Source organism: Meriones unguiculatus, chromosome 3, assembly GCF_030254825.1.
Source record: "Meriones unguiculatus strain TT.TT164.6M chromosome 3, Bangor_MerUng_6.1, whole genome shotgun sequence".
Lineage (NCBI taxonomy): Eukaryota > Metazoa > Chordata > Mammalia > Rodentia > Muridae > Meriones > Meriones unguiculatus.
In genome coordinates, this window is record NC_083351.1 from 70,541,548 (window position 1) to 70,564,428 (window position 22,881).

General features: G+C 42.6%; 2 protein-coding genes across 3 annotated transcripts in view; one reads left to right on the plus strand and one right to left on the minus strand.

The window, feature by feature from the left end:
* Positions 1–6,389, minus strand: part of Ift56 (intraflagellar transport 56) — an 85,284-nt gene extending 78,895 nt beyond the window's left edge. The window contains exon 1 of the mRNA XM_060380164.1: positions 6,277–6,389. The gene's annotated coding sequence lies outside the window, so the exon portion shown is untranslated. The remainder of the gene's footprint in view (positions 1–6,276) is intronic.
* Positions 6,390–6,561: 172 nt separating this feature from the next.
* Bpgm (bisphosphoglycerate mutase) overlaps positions 6,562–22,881 on the plus strand; it is a 31,996-nt gene continuing 15,676 nt past the window's right edge. For both annotated transcript variants that reach the window (XM_021658173.2, XM_060380165.1), the window contains exons 1-2: positions 6,562–6,718; positions 18,775–19,435. In XM_021658173.2, coding sequence (XP_021513848.1) covers positions 18,835–19,435 — 601 coding nt within the window. In that variant the 5' untranslated portion in view covers positions 6,562–6,718; positions 18,775–18,834. The remainder of the gene's footprint in view (positions 6,719–18,774; positions 19,436–22,881) is intronic.

Below are 22,881 nucleotides of genomic sequence, written 5' to 3' on the forward strand. Positions count from 1 at the left end.
GTCAGGGCACTCAGCCAGCATAGGGACCCCAAACCTCAGATGTCAGTTTTGAATGGACCTGAATGAACAAGCCTGGTGATGAATTGTGTACTTTTTCTTCCTTGGAAACTTACTAACAAATGAAACCAATCTACTTCCTAAATTTATTCTATAAAAATTGTGTGAGAATGTAATGGGAAACATAATGAGTTTTGTTTGCCTCATGTTGGAGTCATGGATATGTAGTTGAAACAGTTTCTCCTCAGAATACAGTACACCTGGAGATGGTAGGGTAGAAACAGCTCTCCAAGCCAGGAGAGAACAGTTACTTGCTACTTGGTACTGCAAGTAGCCTCCCCAAAGAAATTATAGTTTATGTTAAAAGAACTTATCTGAATTTTTAAATTTACATTTAAAAATTTATTTTATGTGTCTGAGTGTTTTGCCTACATGCATGCCTATGCCTGGTATCCACGGAGGTCAGAAGAGGGCATCAGATCCCTTGGAATTAGGATTATGGGAAGTTATGAGGCCCTATGTGGGTGCTGGGAATTGAACCCATGCCCTTTTTGAGAACATGTGCTCTTAAATGCTCAATCATCTCTCCAGCCCTTAGAAGAGCTTGTTTAAGCTTACAGTGGTTTCATCATAGGCTGACTTTTGTTTTCTGTTGTGATTTTTTTGGTATTCTAGATGTCTTTAAAATGTTTATCTCCTCATGAAATTTTCAAGACCCTAAGGCTTCATGTTTTCTTACCTGACTGATATCTATAGCCCAGCACTTGAGTCTGTAATCACATGCCTTTCTCTACTAGCATAGTGTCTGAAACCTTATCTGCTAGCACCAGCCATCTGCTGTCCTGGAAGGCCTCCAAGTGACACACTGCAATTATTTTTCTTAAAAGAAAGTAAGAGAACCAACCAAGTTGATTTGTCAATATATGCAAGAAATTATACTGGGTCATTTACATTGAAACACTTTTTAAAGAGATTTATTTCTATTTTATGTGTATGAGTGTTTGCCTGTATGTCTGTGTACTGTGTATGTAGCTGGTGCCTGCAGAGGCTAAGAAAATGTCAGGTCCCCTGGAAGTACAGATGATTGTGAGCTGCCACGTGGGCGCTGGGAACCCAATCAGTCTTCTGCAAGAGCAACAAATGCTCTTAGCCACCGAACCATCTCTCCAGTCCCTGTATTGAGACTTTTAAAAACTTATTTTATTTTTTGATTATTACAATTTATTCATTTTGTATCCCAGCTGTAGCTCCCTCCCTTGTCCCCTTCCAATCCCTCCCTCCCTCCTTTTCTCCTCCCATACCCTTCCCCTAGTCCACTGATAGGGAGGTCCCCTTCCATCTGACCCTAGCCTACCAGGTCTCATCAGGACTGGCTGCATTGTCTTTCTCTGTGGCCTGGTAGAGCTGCACTCCCTCAGGGGGAGATGATCAAAGAGCCAGCCACTGAGTTCATGTCAGCGACAACCCCTGTTCCTCTTACTTAGGGAAACCCACTTGGACACTGAGCTGCCATGGGTTACATCTGAGCAGGGGTTCTAGGTTATCTCCATGAATGGTCCTTGGTTGGAGTATCTGTTTTGAGACTTTTTAAAGCCAGGATTTATTGAGATCTTGCTATGCAAAGAATATACTCTTTAAATAACATAATTTTATGAGGTAATTACAATTATTATGCCCATTATATAACCAAATGAGAAAAAGAAGTTAAACAAGCTACCCCACATTACACAGTACAGAATGATAGTCCTTACTGGGTCCCAGGCAGTTCTACTGGAGTGCACACCAGGCAGAATAGACAGCCTACATGGCTGTACAGCTTTGAATCCTCCATTACTGTTGTTCTCTAGTGGATCATTATCAGTTCCCAGCAATACATCCATTTGCTATTCTTCCTGAGACATTTTTTTTTTGAGACAGACATTCTTACTCTAAGCTTTGCTTTCTTTTTTTTAATGCAAATAATTCTTTCACCCAGACTACCTTTTCCTCAGCTATAAACTGAGAGAGCTGAAGGGATGGAACTAGAGGATATTGTGGTTACAAAGAAAGCAACCAGGACCAGAGAGACAGACACAAGTTCTCATTCATACATGGAAGCTAAAGAAGTTGATGTCATAGAAATACAGAGTAAAATAGTGATTACTGAGGGCTTGCAGAAGGGGGAAGTATATGGGGGGGTTTGAGAAACAGCTACCAAAATAGGGTTAGTTCTAGTGTTCTACAGCATGGTAAGGTGATGATACAATTATTATACATTTTATAATGAACTTGACTGAAGGAGTCCAAAAGATCCCAGCACAAAGAAATGATGTTTAGAGGATAGAAATGTCAATTATCATTGTATCACGAGACACTGCATATATGTATCATATTATTACATTGTGCTCAATGTACAAATATAATTATGTAAACTGGAAAAGGTAAATGTTAAAGAAAAAAGGCTAGGAGTATTGTTTGCCAGTAATCACACCACTTTGGAGGCTAAACAGGAGGACTGAGAGTTCAAGGTCAACTTGGGTTATATAATAAATACTGACTCAAGAAGCCAAATTGAAACAAACAGAATTATATACATTTTCAGTTTTCTTTGGCGCTAACATCATGAGTATATACATAACATTTAGGGAGAAATACATGGGCACCGCTGATCCACAGGAGAAAGGAAGGTCGGCCTGAGGAACAAAGGGAAGTCACTGCATAATCACACAGGTTTCCTACGAGTACGGCCGGTTCCCTGAGAGAGTGAAGCCAGGTTCAGGGACACTTGCCAGGAGGCTGCTGAGAAACTGCAAGCACAATATGATGGCAGATTAGGGTATGGATTTGACAGTATATAGTACACACACAGGTCAGTGACAGAGGACAGATACGGGCCCATTGCACTAGATTAACAACTTTGAAAAGGAAAGAATTGGTGGGAGACTACCAGCAAGCAGCCAGTTCATGATGTGTCCTAATATTAAGACAGTCAGACAGTCCTGCACATGGGATATAAGACTAACTCTGTAATTTACTGGAGAAAGACAATGGTTTTGTCAAACTATATAAAGACAGAGCAGTCTAAGTCAGTGGTTAATGTTTTTATGCTTTATGACCAGCTTAGCCGTATTTGTAAAAGACCACAGCTTCTGTGTATGTACAATGCTGTGAAATTATTTTGACCAGCTAAGTACACTACCATAAAATAATACTTTATTCAGGTTATTAATGGAACAAGGGCTTATACTGACTTTTCAATATATGCAGGCAATAGAGACAAAGAGGCAATAATAGGGTTAAAATAATTTATTACTTTTTCATTTATTTGGAGGAAAAGTGGGACCACACCTAAAGCTGAAGTAATGAACCAAAAGACCTTTTTAAAAATACCTATACTGTATCAGAATGAAGTTCCTCATTTTAAATATTCTTGTTATTGCTCTTTTCCTTTTCTTATTCTTTATTACAATTTATTCACTTTGTATCCCAGCAGTAGCCCCCTGTCTTGTCCCCTACCAACCCCACCCTCTCTCCCTCTTCTCCTCTCATGCCCCTCCCTCAGTCCACTGATAGAGGAGGTCCTCCTTCCCTTCCATCTGACCCTACCTTATCAGGTCTCCTCAGGACTGGCTGTATTGTCTTCCTCTGTGACCTGGTAAGGCTGACCCCCACCCACTCAGGGGGGAGATGATTAAAGAGCCAGCCACTGAGTTCATGTCAGAGACAGTCCCTGTTTCCATGACTAGGGAACCCACTTGGACTCTGAGATGCCATGGGTTACATCTGTGCAGGGGTTCTGGATTATCTCCACGCATGGTCCTTGGCAGAAGTATCAGTCTCAGAAAAGACCCCTGGGCCCAGACTTTTTTGGTTCTGTTGATCTCCTTGTGGAGCTCCTGTACCCACCAGGTCTTTCTATCTCCCCCTTCTTTCATAAGATTCCCTGCACTCTACCCAAAGTTTGGCTATGAGTCTCAGCATATGTTTTGATATCCTACTGGGTAGAGTCTTTCAGAAGCCCTCTGTGGTAGGCTCCTGTCCTGTCCCCTGTTTTCTCCCTCTTCAGATGTCCATTCTGTTTGCCTTTCTGAATGAAGATTGAGCATGTTACCCAGGGTCCTCCTTGATTAGCTTCCTTAGGTGTATAAATTTTAGTTATGCTTATCCTATATTATATGTCTAATATCCACTTATAAGTGAGTATATACCATGTGTGTCTTTCTGCTTCTGAGATATCTCGCTCAGGATGATCTTTTCTGGTTCCCACCATTTGCTTGCAAATTTCATGATGTCCTTGTTTTTAATTGCTGAGTATACCATTGTATAAACGTACCATAATTTCTGTATCCATTCCTCAGTCGAGTTTCCTTTTCTTTTTAAGACAAGGTCTCACTATACAGTCCTGGTATTTCTGGAACTCCTTGTGTAAACCAGGCCAGGTCTGAATTCATAAGAAATCTCCCTGCCCCGGGCTCCCAAGTATTGGGATTAAAGGCATGGGTCACCTCATCTGGCTTTCTTATTTTTTTTAATGTGTGCAGATATGCACATTTAAGTGTAGCTTCTCATGGAGTCAGATCTCCTGGAGCTACAGCTTTAGAAGTTTTGAGACATCAAATATGGGTGCTGAATTCAGGTCTTCTGGAAGGGTAGTATAATATCTTAACTGCTGAGACATCTCTTCAGCCTCAGAATTAAATTCCTCACAACTGGAATGTATAGCTGTGGGAGGTGCAAGAAGAGAGAATTTTTCCAGAATCACAAATTAGCAGCCTTTGTTGTTTGTCTCAATCCCCTGTAAATACTTAGCTACTTCTGAGCAAATCACTTGAAGTTTAGGAACCAGGTTTCTTTCTAGGTCCTGTGAAGTAAGGCATTAGGCTAATATTTTTGAAGGTCATCTTTGCCTTAAATGGGTTTATGATAATCTTTGGGAGCACAGACTCACTTTTACAATGTTCCCAAGGAAGAAAGTTCATGGGCAGATCAGAACACGGGGTCCAGGATATGATGTTATCTAGACAACTATGAGAACAATCTTGCTAAGACAACAGTGACTCCTGACAATGTTAGCTTCTGTGAGTATGTCTCAAAGACCATGCTTGCTCCTAACATTTGTTTTTTAATTCCTACTTAAGACAATCACTGATAAGTTGTTTCTGTTTTATAAAAATACATAATGATCTTGGTGAATAATTCTAAAAGATGAGTATTGTTAAAGTTTTATATAACAAGCTAGCATAACTGGGTACTCATAACATCAAAATAAATGAAATGAGGAGGCATCATTAGGTTTAGAGTATCTCTAAACATGAAATGCTGTATGATTGTTTCTTATGATTGGTTTTGAATGGCTGCTGTTATCTTTGCGGAGGTGAAAGCTTTGATATTACAGGACAGTGGGAATGATTTCTCCTTCACCTGTCTTCATCTGCATGATGAGAACAGATTGGCAAGTAAGATTAGGAAGCTTCCTTCCCCAGCTTCCTCAGGTGGGGAACACCCACCTGAGCTCTACTTACAGCTATCATTAGAGATGGCCATCACCTGCTGGGAGCCGTCAGGCTTTGAATCTGCTCTTCCAGGGATGAAGGTCTGCTTTGAAAACCCAGGTGCAACTATCATGCGCTAAAAAGGACAAATGGGACATACAACTTGCTAAAAGTAGGTCTTAATGCCATCAGTTCATAATGCGTCACTGAAGTTTAATGTATGGCAAGTTTTCTTCCTAAATGCATGGATAGGTGATCTGAGAACCTGTTAGCTGGTCACAAACTTACTGGACTTGTTTATAGTATTAACTAGGAAGAATTCAGAAGACACTAGTAGGTAGAGCAGCTTTTAGAAATCAAGAAGGGGGACTTTTCCGTGCGGTCAGGCAAACAGCATTTATCTTTCTCATTCACCCCCAAATTCTGACACCCATGCTTCAAACCTTGCGTGGTAGTCAAGCCTGTTTACAAGCTTCCAGCTCTGGTGCCAGCTCCAGTGACAAGCTGGTATTTTCATTGGTTTCTCTTCAGAAACTTGGAAAGTTTACAATTCTCCCCAGTTCCGCCCCTTTCGCCAGGTCTCGTTCATTTAGAAACTTTTTGGGATATGCTATTATTCGTTTTTCTTTCTTCCAAAATGTTAGGAGAAAGTAAGAATGAGCTACCGTCTAGAAATAGGATACTTTAAAGGCCTCCGTTTTAATCTCTATTTACGACGCTTACTCCTGGCAAACGAGCTTCCGTGAGGACCTACTGGGTCCAGCCCAGGTAGAATCTGAAATTTTCCGCCGACAAAAAGAAATATCACCTGGTCTCCTCTACGGTCCCGCCGACCCGCTCTTCACAGCAGGCGTTTCTCCGAGACACAAGCCGCTCTCGAGAGCGTCAAGCAACAATTAACCCAGCGATGCTCAGGGTTTGGGGCTCTCTGGCCAAAGCCCGCCCACCTGTGCCTGAGCTATGATCTTATTGGTCTATCCGTGCGTCCGCCTCCTCATTAAACCAATCAGAACCTCCCTTCTTACCCGAGGACGATTGGGAAACCGGAAAGAACTCCAGCTGGTCGCATGGAAGGCGGGGCCGTGGATGAGTGACATCTCTGTCCTCCAATACACGGCGCCATTGGTTCTGCCCTGTTTCGCTTCGGGGCTAGAAAAGAGTCGTTGCCGGCGGCAGCAATGAATCCTCCGTGGTGTCCGCAACTCGGCGTCGCTGGGGAGCGGCGGCGGCTGCTGGTGGTTTCTTTGCAGGTGAGTGGTTTCGTTGTGGATTTGTTACGGTTGTGAGAGTTTCTTTTCTTGGGTAAGTGGCGTGGTGCTCAGCTTTAGCGGGAATGCGATGCCCGCTCCACCCCCTCAGGCGGCGACCCTCAGGAATCCCCCAGGTCTCAGCTGTAAGCCTGCTCAGAATGCACCTCTCGGAGACGGTGAGTTCTGTCAGCTGGAGGATGAGCCCGGCAGGGACGTGATGTGGCTTAGGAAGGCTGAACTCTAACTCAGTGTGTGGCAAATTGTCTTCGCTAGTAGAATCCCTGGAAGGAATCAGGGCTCTGCACGGTATGTAGGGCAAGGCAGACCTAATCCTAAAAGTGTAAATTGATAAGGGGGATGGGGAAAATACCGTGGAAGGCAAAGGGGTCTCATAAACGGCGATCAGGAGCCAAGTTACAGGTTCAGGGGAACACTGAAAACACCCCTCACCACCACCACAGCACCGTGTGCCTATCTTTTTTTTTTGGTTTTAAGGGATAGAAGTAAGCATTTCATTACAGTAAGTCAAAAGAAATGCAAAATTGTGATTAAGTTTACTATTAGACTTTTCAGGATGACTCCCTCCCTCTCTCCCTCCTAAATCACGAAGGACTTGTAGCTTGTGAATGGTCCAAGACTATTAGCTAACAATATCATCAGCAGGTGCTAAAGTTTATCTACTAAAAGCAGGAAGTCATGTCAGTTTGTCTGTCAAACTGTCTGCCCTGAGCAGAGACCAGGTTTTCCTCATAGCTGTTGCTATAGCACCATCATACACTGTAGTTACTCCCGGCAGAGAGCTGGAGTTTTAAAAAAGGTGTAATTCCAATAAATGGCATAGTGAGAGACCAGTGAACCAGAAGCGATGACACTGGCTCTAGGCCAGAACTTGTTGCTATTTGAGTAATCTTAAACAGGTTCTTTCAACGCTGACTCTTAATTTTCGCATCGTTTTTTATATTTCTTTTTCTGTGTATGAGTGTTTTGCCTGAATGTGTGTATGCAGTGCATGTGTGCCTGGTGTTTATGGAGACCAGAAGAGGGTGCTGGATCGCCTGGAACTGGAGCAGATGGCTATGAGCCACGATGTGGGTGTTGGGAAGGGAACCCAGGCCCTCTAGTGCTCCTAACTGCTGGACCATCTCTCCAGCCCAATTTTCACATCTTTTAAAACAGCAGAAGTTACATTTGCTGAGGCCATACCCTTATTAAAGCCTACTTAAAAATAAAGATGACTAGACAAGTTTCCACTACTAAGTCCACAAAGAAAATCTCACCGTATTGAATCCTGTATAGTCTGTAAAAATGCCCAGCCTCAAGGACGTGTCCTTTTGTGTCCATATTTAAACTGAGCCAAACCAAGCAGATCATTGTTAGAAAAAAAGAGTTTTTTAAAAAGGAGAGTATAGAAGAATACAAGAAAAAAAAGTCATTTTTAGTCTCATTACTCTGAGATAGCCACTATTAGTGTTTAGGTACTTTGTTTTTACTTTCTTTCTCTTTTGTGGTTTGTTGATTAATAGTACTGTGTTGCTTTAGGTAGTGATTGATATATCTAAATTCATCATCCGTGCACCCAACTCTGTGTATCTAGAGGACACACAATGCTTGCACTGGTGGCTTCTTGAACAGTCTTGGAATTGAAATCAAGTGTGAGGTGGTATATGGAGAAAGAGAAAAAAGTTATTACTATCTGGGCATGGTGCCATGCTCCTATAATCCCAGGATTTAGGAGTTTGAGGCAAGGGATTGCTGCAAAACCACGGCCAGCCTGGGCCACATAGTGAGACCCTGAATCAAGATACCAGTAACAACCCTTTCGTTAAAAAGGTGTGGTGATAAGAATACTTTATAGACAGGACAGGAGCCTACAACAGGGGGCCTCTGAAAGACTCTACCTAGCAGGGTATAAAAGCAGGTGCTGAGACTCATAACCAAACTTTGGGCAGAGTGCTGGGAATCTTACGAAAGAAGGGGGGGGAGATAGACCTGGAGAGGACAGTAGCTCCACAAGGAGAGCAATGGAACCAAAATATCTGGACCCAGGTTCTTTTCTGAGACTGATACTCTAACCAAGGACCATTCATGGATATAACCTAGAACCCCTGCTCAGATGTAGCCCATGGCAGGTCAGTATCCAAGTGGGTGCCTTAGTAAGGGGAACAGGGACTGTCTCTGACATGAACTCTGTGGCTGGCTCTTTGACCAACCCCCTTCCCCCCCAAGAGGGGAGCAGCCTTGTCAGGCCACAGAGGAGGACAATACAGCCAGTCCTGAGGAGACCTGATAAGGTAGGGTCAGATGGAAGGGGAGGAGGACCTCTTCTATCAGTGGACTTGGAGAGGGACATTGGAGGAAATGAGGGAGGGAGGGTGGGATTGGAAGGGAATGAGGGAAGGGGCTACAGCTGGGATACAAAGTGAATAAACTGTAATTAATATAAAAATAAAAATTTAATTAAAAATACTTTATAGGATATAAATTTAGCACTAACCTCTTTACATTTGGATTGAGGACTATAATAATATTTGTGTGCTTCTAGGACCCCACAATTCATACCACATTCCCTTTCACGCACATTTGATCGGGGTTTTCTTTCTTCTCTTTAAGCTTCTCTGTAAGCTTCTTTCCCTCATGTTACTTTGTTACTAGGTTTTATGTATATTCATACATCAACCCAGTAGAATCACTTTGATGGGTCTGCGGTCTATGCCAGATTTCATGAGTTAGATAGAGCCTAGTCCTTTCTCCCTCTCTGTTTGGTAGAGAACTTTATCATAACTCATTTAATATTCCCTAAGAGATGATGGTTTTGTTGTTGTTATGGGATTGGAACCTGGGATCCAAAGAATTTAATATATTCATGATCAAGCTGTCAGTAAGCTGCTAAGAGGACTTCTGCCCAGGTCTTTTTTGACTTTATACTTTTGAGATTTGATGGACACAGTTTGTAATGACAAATCTACCACCCTAGGGAAGTTGCCCAAGACTGAAAAGAATCTTGAGTGGGTGTTGCACACGCTGGTGATTCCGAACAGGCTGGAGCAAGTACTTTGCTCAGGCAAAGTCACTTGTCATTACTACACATGTGTATCTGTCATGTAAAGGGGACTCTACTTGCTGTAATTTGTTGCCTTTGGAATCCATTGTGTGTGTGAGTGTGTGTGTGTGTGTGTGTGTGTAGAGGGTGGGTTAGTAAATGTAATGTTGTAGGGTGAGAATGTCTGTGTCTGAGAGACACCTGTGAGTGGCAGCGTCCAATGCAGAGGTGTTCTTAGAACTGCACCTACGAATTTAAAAGTTACCATATCAACCTTTAGAAAAGTAATAGGCCATGGAATATGAAGTGCCGTTAGGACTCAGTTTGAATTTTTAATATTGAGCTTGAGTCTGGGGAAGGCATGTGTAGAGGAATTTTACTTCAGAACATGGCTGCTCTGGCAAGAGCTCAAATCCATAGACCTAGGTCTATGTGATCTGGCTGGAATACGGACACGCCTTCAATCCCAGCACTCAGGAGACAGACATGTGCGATCTCTGAGTTCTAGTCATGCTGTTCAGGAGTTCAGCTGGATCAGTGAGTTGAGAGGCAGTGCAGTAGAGCTGAGTTCATGGCAGTGCAGTTCATGGAACTCAGAGGCAGTTTTTACCAGAAGAGTTTTATAGAGAGAGGTTGAAGAAAGAACAAACTAGACACAGGTGACTACGGAATGAGCCAGAGAATGAGAAGGAGCTGGAAGATTAGAGCAGATTGCTAGAGTTAGGTTAAGGCCAAGCATTTGCAAAAAGTCAGAAACTGAGAGAAGCCATTTTGCATCAGTCAGCTTGGCGAGGGGTTTGAGCCAGAACAGCTGAGTTGAACCAGCCAGAGTTCAGAAAGAACTTGAACAGGTGACCTTATTCAGCAGTAAGTCCCAGAGGCTGAAAGCATTCTAGGCCTCGATTAGCTTGCTGGAGGCTAGAAACGTGCAGGACTACTACTCCTAGGTTCGCAGATGGAGGAAGTGAGCCTCCCAGACAATTAAACCAGGCGAACAAAAGTTTCTTTAACAGCTGTGTTTTGTTAAGATACTTGAAACTCTAAGGAATTAAATAATAGGTTTCATTTGCCTCAAGAGCACTACCTTTTTAATTGATTAGAGACATTGGTATTCTCTGTTTCCTCAAATATAGCCAGTTCATCTCCCATGAAGTGAGATCCCTCATGTAGTGGGATGTTAAGGTTGTTGAGAGCTTCTCAGTGAGGATCTAGACTAAGGCTTTGGTTTTTGGATATTTAATTCTTACGAGTAAGCTTTGGATTTAAATGGTTTCTGGCCCCATGTCCCTTATGAGATATTACGTAACATACTATTGCTATTTTGAAAATGGAAGAAAATAGAAGTTTTGCATCCTGTTTTACACTGTGATTTATCCATTTCTTAATGATACAAGAGTCTTAGGTGTGCATTACTTTTTAAACACTTGAGCGAAGAAGGAAGCAAAGTCCTACCAGTGTTAATTTATAAGCAGAATGGGGAAAGGATATGCAAAATTATGTGGCTTGATGATGGACAGAAACCAGTAGAAGGAAGGGCTTGCTGCAAAAGTTGAAAGTCCTTAGAGGTTCTGAAATTTAGATCTTACCTCTGTAAATTTTGTTTTGCATGCCCATCACTCACCTATCAGCTCTCTGTTTCTACCTTGTCAAATGAACCTAATTTTGAAACACAACTTTGTGGTGGACTTTATAAGAAAAAAAAAACCTTTGTTTTTATAACCTAGATGGATTATATGACACACATATATTATATATACATATATGTGTATAAAATTTCAGCGTACAATATAATTATAACTGATAAAAAGTGTCTTGAATCACCTGTTTTTTTTTCTGTGCTGCTAAGACAACTGAGTAGCTCCTGCTTCTGAACAAATATGCATCACTTTTAGTATAAAACACTACAACATGATTTACGAAGAGGGTAGAGCGTGTCAAATGAGAGAATATGTTTGTAGGAGGTTAACAGGTGAATCATTTTCCACAGTTCCTCCTTGAACCTGTCTCTAAATATTGAAATAAGCATAAACTGGGTACTTGACTGACTTTAGTGTGCTCAGTGTTTACATCTATGAGGAATAAATATAATTGTGAATGGGATTCCATTACCCAAGGTACTTTGCAGTTCAGGCCATTAATGCAAGCTGGTAATTTTGCTTGCATGTTTTGTTTTGTTTCTTCAAGACAGGGTCTTGCTATAAGCTGGCTATTTTATAACGTTAGGAGTGTCCTCTGTGACAGGGTACTTGGTTAAGGTCAGAAACACTGGTGCGAAGAGCACATCCAAGTATGGGGTTTATCTAGCTAGGCAGGGATTTGCATACCACAGCCTTCTGGCCCATTGTTTCTGTATAACCCACAAGATAGAAAAGGGTGGGGTCTTTTGCCTTTTAAATTGTTGAAATTAACCCATTAATAGTAATAATATATTCCATGAAAATTATATGAAATTCTAATTTTGATGCCACCATCATATTACATCACTTTTACTCACTTGTGCATTGCATATAGATACTTGCAGCCACAGACACGGAATTATACAATTGTACATAGTCATGACAGAGATCATTCAGTCTGAAAAGCCACAAAAGAATTAACTGCTTGTATTTTTACAAGGAATATTGCCAACATCTTAGCATCTTAGTTAAGCTATAGATTCTTTTTCACTTGTCTTTATTCCTTTTTAGCAGCCATCTTCCTGGCCAGGTTGTCATTACATGTTACTAGCATTACTGCAAAACCCCTCACAGTTAATATTTGTACTTCTCTGTGAGTGTAAATGCTGCTTGGTCCTCAAATGCATGCTATTAAACCTTTAATGATGTCTATATGTATAGAAGAGTCTGCATTTTTTGGCACAAGGTCCTCCTTGAGCCTCTATTCACGTTTATCTTTCTAGACTAGTCTCCGCCTACTTCCTGATTATGCCCTATACAGAGTGACCATATAATTTTCCAAATGGGACGCTTAGGTGTGAAAGGGGCCTTGGTAATAATTATGTTGGTGAAGGAAAAAAAGCATAAAGCAATACTGTTTTAGGCAAATCAGAATGAATAGTCGCCTACTGACAGCTGTAGCCATTTTGAATGGGCCTACTGTTCTCTCTCTGCACCTGTTCCTGATTGTTACCTTAGGCTAGAACACCATTCCTTTTTTATATCAACCTAAATTTAAATATCTTTCCAAATTTATCTTAAGTAATGCTATGTCTATGAAGGGAGAGGTCATTTCTCCTTTCCTAATTTTCGCTTTTATGAATGATGAGCTTCTCATGACGTTAATTTCTTTCACTTCTTAGTGATACCCAAACATGTATGCACAAGTCAGCTTTTCTCGCTGATATTTCGAAGGCCTATGTAGTCCATGCTGGAGCCTGTTTTCCTCATAGGCTCACCATTGTGCTGTGCCCAAGTAGTAGTTCTACACATTTGAAAAGTGAGTAAATTGACTGGGCTGGGAAGCTCAGGAGAATTGGGCTTTCAGTACATGAATCTTTCATTTTAATGTGTTGAAAATGAGTGAGAAGAAAATTGAGGTTTCAAGGTTTGAGGTCAGAGCCTTAGGTTCCAGTATGTCAGGGTAGCAAAATGGTTCGGGGCATGGTTGTATGCTTGGACCCAAACTGAGACTGAATTGTAGTTCTTCTGTTGACAACCAGTGTTACCTTAGGCAAGTTCTTCCTTTGGGTTCTGCATCTGTAAAATGGACACAATGGAAAAATACTCCATGAATAGTGGTTGAAGGTTTGAACATGAACTCTGAATTAACTGCTGTGGTTAAGACCACCATCACCACCATCATAACATAGGTGGGGTAGGATAAAATGAAGGTCCAACACCAGTAAGTAAAAGTAGAAGAACAGTAGGCAGTGCAGTATGGAAATGCTAGCAGATTTTTCCCTGAGGATGAAATTGGCTTCAGAGGGCTCTGGGCAGCAGGAGCTCTGAGCAGCACGGGCCCTAAGAGAAGATGGCCTCCATGTCGAAGTGACTAATAGTAGTCTTTTGAGAAATCATTTGAGTAAGGTAGAGAAGGCACACATTTGTAGTTAGAAGACTAAGAAAACAGTATGTAGGACTAGGGAGATGACACAGTCTTATGCAAGTATGAAAACCTGAGCTTGGATTTCCAGTAGCTAGATAAAAGTTGTGTAGGCTTTGTGGTGCATGCCGATAATCCTAGCACTGGGGAGACTGAGGCAGGAGAGTCTCTGAGGTGACCTAGTCAGCTAGTCTTGTTTAATCTGTAAGGCTCAGGTTTAACATGGAGTGACACCTCAAAATAATAAGAAGAAGAAACAATAATATGAAAAGAAATAGAGAAAAACACTTGACCAGCAACTTCTGGCCTGTATGTACACACATGTGCACACACATACACACATGTAAAGAACACACACATGCCATACACACAAGTAGCCATAAATCATAATAAAATGTCTATGAAGAAGGAAAAATAGCGGGGAGAAAGGGAAGGAAAAATGAGCTAGAGTCATATAACAGATATGTTGGTTTAGTAAACTTTTTCTTCAAGCAGACCATCCCTTAAAAGGAAGAAGCTGGAGCTGAAGAGATGGCTCAGCAGTTAGCAGCACTGCTGCTCTTCCAGGCCACCCAGGTTCAATTCCCACCACCCTCATGTCAGCTCCCAACTGTCTATAACTCCAGTCCGGGAGGACCTCCCTTGTCTGGCCTCTGTGGGCACCAGGTATACTGCTTGTGGTGCACAGACAGACATTCAGGCAAAACACCCCCACGCACTAAATAAACAACAAAGGGAAGAAACTCTAGGAAACAATAACCCAATAACCTATGCAGGCTTTTTTGATAGTAAACTAGTGACTGAAAATTAGTGCCTAACTTCGGTGTCAGCAACTCCTTGAGAGATAAAAAAGAATAGCCAAAGAACCAACTACACGATGGTCAGCTTTACCCAAAACAAAGCAAAAACGAAGCTTGAGATTTTAAGGATTTTAATAGGTATGAATTTGGGATGAGAGGAGTATATTCTTAGTTTCTTAGCCCAACTAAGACTGCACTCCACACGCACGCACGCACGCACGCAGGCACGCACACGCACACACCCTGTCCTGTGGTGAGGAAGAAAGAGTATGGGTTACAGAAGCTGCGTCTTAAGAGTCGCCTCCATTGTGCACATACAGTCCTCAGAACCCGTCTTTCTTCTGTAGTCCCGTGGTGCCGTCTTCACACGCTAGCCTTACTGCTAGAGATGTTTGAGTCTCAGCCCTACCTTGAACTTGTCAAGCTGACAAGTGTCGCATGTTTATTGCTAAGCGTTTGGTAGGCCAGCTTCAGCAGATGCTGAGAGATGTCTTAAAGGTTGTAAACTCAACAGTGCCTTTGCATAGGTTCACCAGCTGGTTAAATAGGGAATAAGTTGATAGTACCAAGTAAGAGAGTAGGAAGTTTAGTTTACCTGAGATAGATAAAAAAAGAAAATCAGAACTGTATTTGCTCAACTATGTTCATAGCAACTTTATTCCTAATAGCCAGAATCTGGAAACAACCTAAATGTCCCTCAGCGGAGTAATGAATGAAGAACTTGTGGTACATTTATGCAATGGAATACTACTCAGCTATTAAAAACAAGGAAATCATGAAATTTGCAGGCAAATTCTACTTCCATGCAGAACTAGAAAAGTTCATCCTGAGTAAGGTAACCCCGAGACAGAAGGACAGGTATAGTATACACTCACCTATAAGCAGATATTGGCCGTATAATATAGGGTAGCCATCTACAGACCGAAAGAAGCTAAACCCTGGGCGGGGGATGCTTAAATCTCTTAGAATGGCAAACTGGATAGACAACAGAAGCAGTGAAAGAGAACAGCATAGGAGCCTACTATAGAGGGTCCTCTGAAAGGATTCACCCAACAGGAAATCAAAGCAGATGCTGAGACTCACAGCCAAACTTTGGGCAGAGTGCAGGGAGTCTTATGAAAGAAGGGAGGGGAAATAAGAGGGGGGATAGAAGGACATGAAAGGGACAGGACTCCCACAAGGAGACCAACAAAGCTAAAAAATCTGAGCCCAGGGGTTCCTGCAGAGATGGATGCACCAACCCTGGACCATGCATGGAGAGATTCTAGTCTCCCTGCTCAGATGTGGCCAATTGGCAGTTCAGCCTTCATTTGGGTTCTTGAGTAAGGGGAGCAGGGGCTGCCTCTGTCATGAACTGGATTGCCTGCTCTCTGATCACTTGACCCTGATGATGTGGTCTTGGCAGGCCACAGAGGAAGAGGATCCAGGCAGTCCTGATAAGACTTGATAAGTTATGGGCATATGGCAGAGGAGGAGAATTCACCCTTTCAGTGGACTAGGGGAAGGGGATGGGGAGAAGAGGGAGAGAGAGAGGGGGCTTCAGTTGGGATATATAATGAATAAATTGTGAAAAAAAATTAAAATTAAAAAAAAATCACAGAAGTAGTTGTAGTAGATTAAGTTACTGGGAAGCTTGGTGGTAGGAATCTCAGTAATGGTAATGCTGTCACTACTTGTTTGGTTCACTTGATAGAATTTGTAATCCAGAACTATTGAGAAGCGCTTTTGCTTACAGAATCTGTCTACTGTGCCTGTTTTAGTTTCTTTCCCATTGCTGTAATAAAATACTTTGACAAGCAAATTAAAGGAGAAAGGGTTTATTTGGCTCACAATTCCAGGTTTCAAGAAATCAAAGCAGCAGAAATGTGAAGATAAGCACATTCCATCCACAGTCAAGAGCAGAGAGCAGGGAGTTAATGCATCCATTCTAGTGTTCTGCTCCCTTTCTCTATAGTCCTGGCTCTCAGTCAGGGAATGCCCCGCTCACAGTGAGTGAGTCTTCTTAATGTCAGTTATGCACAGTCAAGATCATCCCACAGTCATGCTCAGAAGCTCCTCTCCTAAGTGATTCTGGACTGTCAAGTTGTCAGATGATGCTGATCTTCATTTGAAGGGAAAATTCCTTCACTAACTGTTTAGCCTGGAGGCTTCTTTGCATGCCAAATTAAAGGTTGACGTAGAGGAACAGTTGATGGCGTGCTTCTCATTTCTTCCCACAAAACAAAACACATGATTTGCAAGATTAGATATGATTTTCAATAGTCTCAAAGCTTCTATTACTTGACTGGTAGAGGGTTTTGAAAGCAGAAATATAAAAATACCTTTCTTGGGCTGGAGAGATGGTTCAGCATTTAAGAGCACTGGCTGATCTAGAGGACCTGGTTTCACTTCTCAGCACCTACGTGGTGGCTAACAAACATCTGTAACTCTAGGGACCTGTCATTCTCTTCTGGCACAGACACACATGCTGGCAAAACATCCATACACACACATACACACAAATCTTTTTTTATACACAACTCTAACTCTGTGTACCACACCCATTGGCATGAATTAATTGCTTGGTTTTTTTCCCCCAGGTGAGGCTGGAGCTTCATCAATATGATTGTCCCTGGGCATAAGGAGTCACCAGGCAGAGCACTGCCCAGGCGACTTTCACCCTCTTCTCTCTTTTGCCACCTTGATGCCTCTCTGAGGCCGAGAGGATAGGTATTGTGCTATCTCCCCACAGGTTCTCAGCCTTGTGAGTAGTTCCATCCGAGCGTAGGTCCTTTCAGGCACTGGTGCATTCCTGTTCCATAGGCACCAAAAACCTCAAACCTGAAGCTCGGCAAGAAAGAGAATTAATTCCAATTCGTGTAGCCTTTCAGCAACTTACAAACCACCTCAGTCACCACCAGTAGCCCTTATTCTTGAAGCCCTACTTGATTGAAGCTTTTCCCTTTCAGAATCTCTAGGAATTACTAAAAAAAGAGTACAATCAAGATAGACTCCTCCAAACACTGTCACTGGCTCTTACGTAACTGGGTGAATCACAGCTTAAGCAGGACAGAAAATCTCCTATTACTGGTAGTTGCCAAGAATGGCAGAAGCCAGGCCCTGGTTGTCTTTCCTTTCCAGTGTGGAAAAAAACACTGGGATGGAGATGGAAAGTGCCAGCTGAGCAATGTGTGTCAGTAGTGACCCACTCTTCTCAAGGCAGACTGACACAGCTGGGTCTCCAGCTTCTCCAGGGGACAGAGTCGGCCCAGAGATCTCTGGGGCAATAGCAACATCATAAGGGAGTTTGGAATATCTTCAGGGTTGCTTGTTCACTTTCACTAGGTTTTCTCACAGAATCTCATGGCTGGTGTGGGTAGAAGTTCTGCAGGGTGGGGGAGGAGGAGGCAGAGCCTTCTTATCGGTATGTTTCCCTGCACTCCCACAGACCTGTTTCTGTTAATCTGTTCCTGCAGGTAGCATCCATTTCTCAGCTGCTTACACTTGATAACTTGTTTTGCATCCGGATTTATTCCTGCCAATGACAGGTGAAAAGTTACTTCAGTGAGGTGCTATGTTTGCTCTTGTTAAGGTCACTTTAGAGCATTTATAATTGTTTGAATGTTGAACTAAGGTGTCTCCCATACCCTAGAATTGTGAGCCTGTTGCATCGGAAAGCTGGTTGCCACCTTTCAGAGAGATGTGTGGCATAGATGTAGTGCTTCATTGAGTTAACATGTTTTATCACATGCATAATGAGGTAAAACTGGAAAAACACAGAAAACCCCAAGAGGCAAGGATGCTTTCAGTGTAGTCAGCTGCTAGAATCTGGGTGTTCCCAGCTACTAGTCATTCTTTTTGAAATCTATAACTCATTCTATTTTGTTCTCTTCTTAATAAGCATAAACTGCCTACTTGTTGGGTAGAAACACACCATTAGTATGAGTATTGTCATTTTATGTCATGTAATTAACACACTCTCTAGCCGTCAGAAAAGTTAAGTCAACAAGGTTGTCTGTCATTATCTGAGTGTTCCTGTACGTGGTGTTGAGTCTGAACACCAGCTGTTTGACGTCAAAACTGTTCAAAGGAATTTTATCTTAGAAACTGGCTATTGTATAATTGCTCTCCATTACTGAGTAGTCATTTGAATAAGGAGTATGGTTTGTATTTTTTTTTTTGTCTTTTCTTTCTAGATATACTGCTGTTCGTAAACATTGTCCCATTGAGAACACTAGGAAAGTTCAGCCACCAGCATGCCGAAGCACAAACTTATTATACTGAGACATGGAGAGGGTGAATGGAATAAGCAGAACCGATTTTGTAGCTGGGTGGACCAGAAACTTAACAGTGACGGATTAGCGGAAGCTCGGAACTGTGGGAAGCAACTCAAAGCACTGAACTTTGAATTTGATCTTGTCTTTACCTCCATTCTTAACCGGTCCATTCACACAGCCTGGCTGATCCTGGAAGAGCTGGGGCAGGAATGGGTTCCTGTAGAGAGCTCCTGGCGTCTGAATGAACGCCACTATGGAGCCCTGATTGGTCTCAACAGGGAGAAAATGGCTTTGAACCATGGCGAAGAGCAGGTGAGGCTCTGGAGGAGAAGCTACGACATCACCCCACCTCCTATTGAGGAGTCTCATCCCTACTTCCACGAGATCTACAGTGACCGCAGGTATAGAGTGTGCGATGTGCCGCTGGAGCAACTGCCACGGTCAGAAAGCTTGAAGGACGTCCTGGAAAGACTTCTTCCCTACTGGAAGGAAAGGATTGCTCCGGAAGTATTAAAGGGCAAAACCGTCCTGATATCTGCTCACGGGAATAGCAGCAGAGCCCTCCTGAAACATCTAGAAGGTACTGGCTTTCTGTCCTGCTTTGGAGCTTGCTAAGTGCAGTAGTCGGGTCTCACTCCAGATTGAGCCACACTGTGCTCTCCCACAGCACTCTTCCTCTTGACGTCCCTTGCCACTTACATTTAAAAAGCCATTGTTCTATAGACCAACTCGTATAGCTTTCGGTGTTCATTATGGCTGTGTCAGGGTACATCAGTCACTTGGGGAAGTTGAGTTGACAGAGTTGTGGGTTGCACCCTCGGAATTTCAGAATCAAGATGTATGGTTAAGGCCTTGCATTTCTTAGCAGTTACTGGTGATAGCAGCTGCCTTAGGGGCTCTGCGCTTTGAAGAGCTCTGATCTGAAGGGTCACATGGCTTCTGCTATAAAATGAAAAAAAAAAAAAAAAAAAGGCTAAGGAGGCAAACATGCTAGAGATTCTTAAATGTATGAACAGTGTGAAGCTATGGTCAGTCAAGAGGTCAGAGAAAGATGGAAAGCTTAGGCCAGTGGATACTGCTGACCCTGCTGCCCTCAGAGCAGAGGCTCTAAAAAAGAAGTTTGCTTATCAGTATCAACACAATAGCCACAGTGAAGTTGAAAGAGGAATTCCAAAGCCAGAGTCAGAGGCCACCTCAGAGCTGGCCCTGTTTGGCCCACATATACTGAAGCAATTGTACAATGAACAACAACAACAACAAACCCTACAGGAGCTGGTTCATAGAACAAACTGGTTTTTGGCTTTTCAAGACAGGGTTTTTTTTTTCTGTGTAGCTTTTGGCTGTCCTGGATTTGCTTTGTAGACAAGGCTGGCCTCAAACTCAGAGTTCCATATGCCTCTGCCACCCCAAGTGCTGGGGTTGCAGGCCAGAGAGGGCATCAGATCTCATTATAGTGAGCCACCATATGGTTGCTGGGAATCAAACCAGGACCTTTGGACGAACAGACAGTGCTCTTAACCTCTGAGGTATCTCCCCAGCCCTGGAATTCCTCTTTCAACTTCACCGTGGCTATTGTGTTGATACTGATAAGGAAACTTCTTTTTTAGAGCCTCTACTCTGAGGGCAGCAGGGTCAGCAGTTTCCAATGGCCTAAGCTTTCCATCATTCTCACTTGTCTTTGGAGGAGGCTTGCCCTTGAGAGAAGCTTGGGAAGGAAATATGCCTGCTTGGGGGCTTCTCAAAGCAAGAAAGGTCATTCTCAAGAGGAGGCGTGGGGCTGACCTCTGCCCTGAGTCCTGTTGAGCATTCTCCTTCTCTGGCTACCCACACAACATCAGCAAAAGATGTCACCACATCCTCTGCTGGCTGGGTGGGATTCTGTTCTGTTGCATGGCTGGTGAGCAGAAACTGAACTCTTGGACACTGAATCAGAGATGAGTTTTCCTTACAATACTTTGAGATGAACCACATGGTTTTCCAGACCAAGGTACTGTACATGCTGACCCCAGTCACTGGAACACCATCCTCATCAGGCACTTAATCCAGCCCAGCATGGAGATGGCCAAGTCTTCCCATCCCTGCAGTCAAGGACGCTAGGCATCCCAAGCATTGCATGGTCCATAGAGCACGCACTGCTGCACGGCAGCCCTCACCTTCCCCAGCCACTCAGACTCAGATCGGCTGTGCAGGGACCTTATATTGTAGCTGTTTTCAGACCTGGATTTTCTGAGGAGCTCGTTTGCTCCAGTTTTTCAGACTCTATGCTTAGTCATTGCTTATGAGAATGTTAGAGGGGAGGAAAATAAAACAATTGGCTTACGTACATATCTCTGCTAAATCTTGGAGAAGACCAGGAGACTAAATTTATTTCAGTCACTTGATGTTGTGTTGTAAGACAAGAACTGTTGAGGACTCTGAGTTCACCATTATGGGGTGCTCATGATTGAGGGTAACATTTCTCTCTCTTGCTGTTCCTTCTCTAATCCATGGCTATTCCTTTGACTGTTCTGTACCATGTCTTCCCTGCCTCGCCACTGGCCACAGCTTGCTGTTTTTGAATCCCTTGCTTCATCCTTCCTTCCAACTGCTTGTTCCCATAAGAAGCCACAAAATTGGAAAGATTGGTGTTCTGTGTGAGATAAGTGGAGGTAGATTGTTGACCTCAAAGTGACCGTTTTACCATATGATTATCTTCCCCTAATTTTTAATGACATTATCCATACCCAATGTATTACTTGCATACTTGACATCCACTAGTCATGCAAAGATCTCTAATCTACGAATTTTATTAGCTGTTCTAAATTTATTGACTAAACATAGTGCTTATCTTTTTGTTTATGTATATAATTTATTAAGGTATATAAAGACTTCTGTTTTATAAAAAAAGACTTCTGTTTTAATTGCTTAGAAAATAAAATTATATATAACTATATTATTAACAGACTATATTAATTTATTTGAAGAGTGGAGGGACCTATTGAAGCAACAAATTGAAATTTAAAATTCCAATATTTCTGACAGAATTTATATTCTGTGCAACCCTTTTTACAAAGAGGAAACTTAGATCGTATATGGCCAGGCTCCCTTCCCCAAAGAAAATACCACTGTCTCCTTCAGGGGTTCTTTTTCCATTAGCTAGGTGATTCCTTAAAAAAAAAAAAGTTTCCTGCTGTTTAGTACCATTTACTTCTCACCTGTCTACAAGGCTAGATATCTTTAAGATATTTCTGTAGCCTGAGATGCCATCACCACCGTCATCAGCATATTGATAATTTGCTGTTAATGATCTTTGTAAGGGTGCTAGGAAAGAGGTCTTACCATTGGTGCTGAAAGAGGCAATCAACATGGTAGAAATAAAGGGAAAATATCTATGGAAGGTGAGGTCAGACACTGACAAATTTGTCTACATGCTGGGTGGTGGTAGCACACGCCTTTAATCCTAGCACTTGGGAGGCAGAGGCAGGCCGATCTCTGAGCTCGAGGCCAGCCTGGTCTACAGAGCGACTTCCAGGACACCCAGTGCTACACAGAGAAACCTTGTCTCGAAAAAACAAACAAAAACAACCAAGAGAAATTCTTATGGTATTAATAATTTATTGAAAAAAATTACTAATTAAGTAGTGTACCTGCTGTGGAGGCGGGATTTGGTGCGCTCCACACAGGTTGCGGCGGCCTCACTCCCACACTCAGGCTTGTGTTTGTCCTAGGGTAGCTGTGAAGAATGTGCCCAGGGTAGGCTGCTTAAAACAACAGACATTCACTCTGAGTCTAGACGCGCCAAGTGTTAACACATAGGGGTTATCCTCTCTGCCCAGCTCTGCAACTCTAGGTGCTGGTGACTGCTGTCAATCTTCGATACTCCTTAGCTCTGTAGACCATCATTTCTGTCCTCTTGCCCTGTATTTTTGTGGGATTAGGGGTCCTTCTCCAAATTTCTTCATGCTGTAGAGACACCAATACTACTGCATTAGAGTCTGCCTCAGTGAACTCATTTTAACCTGATGATTTCTGTTAAAGACCTAATTT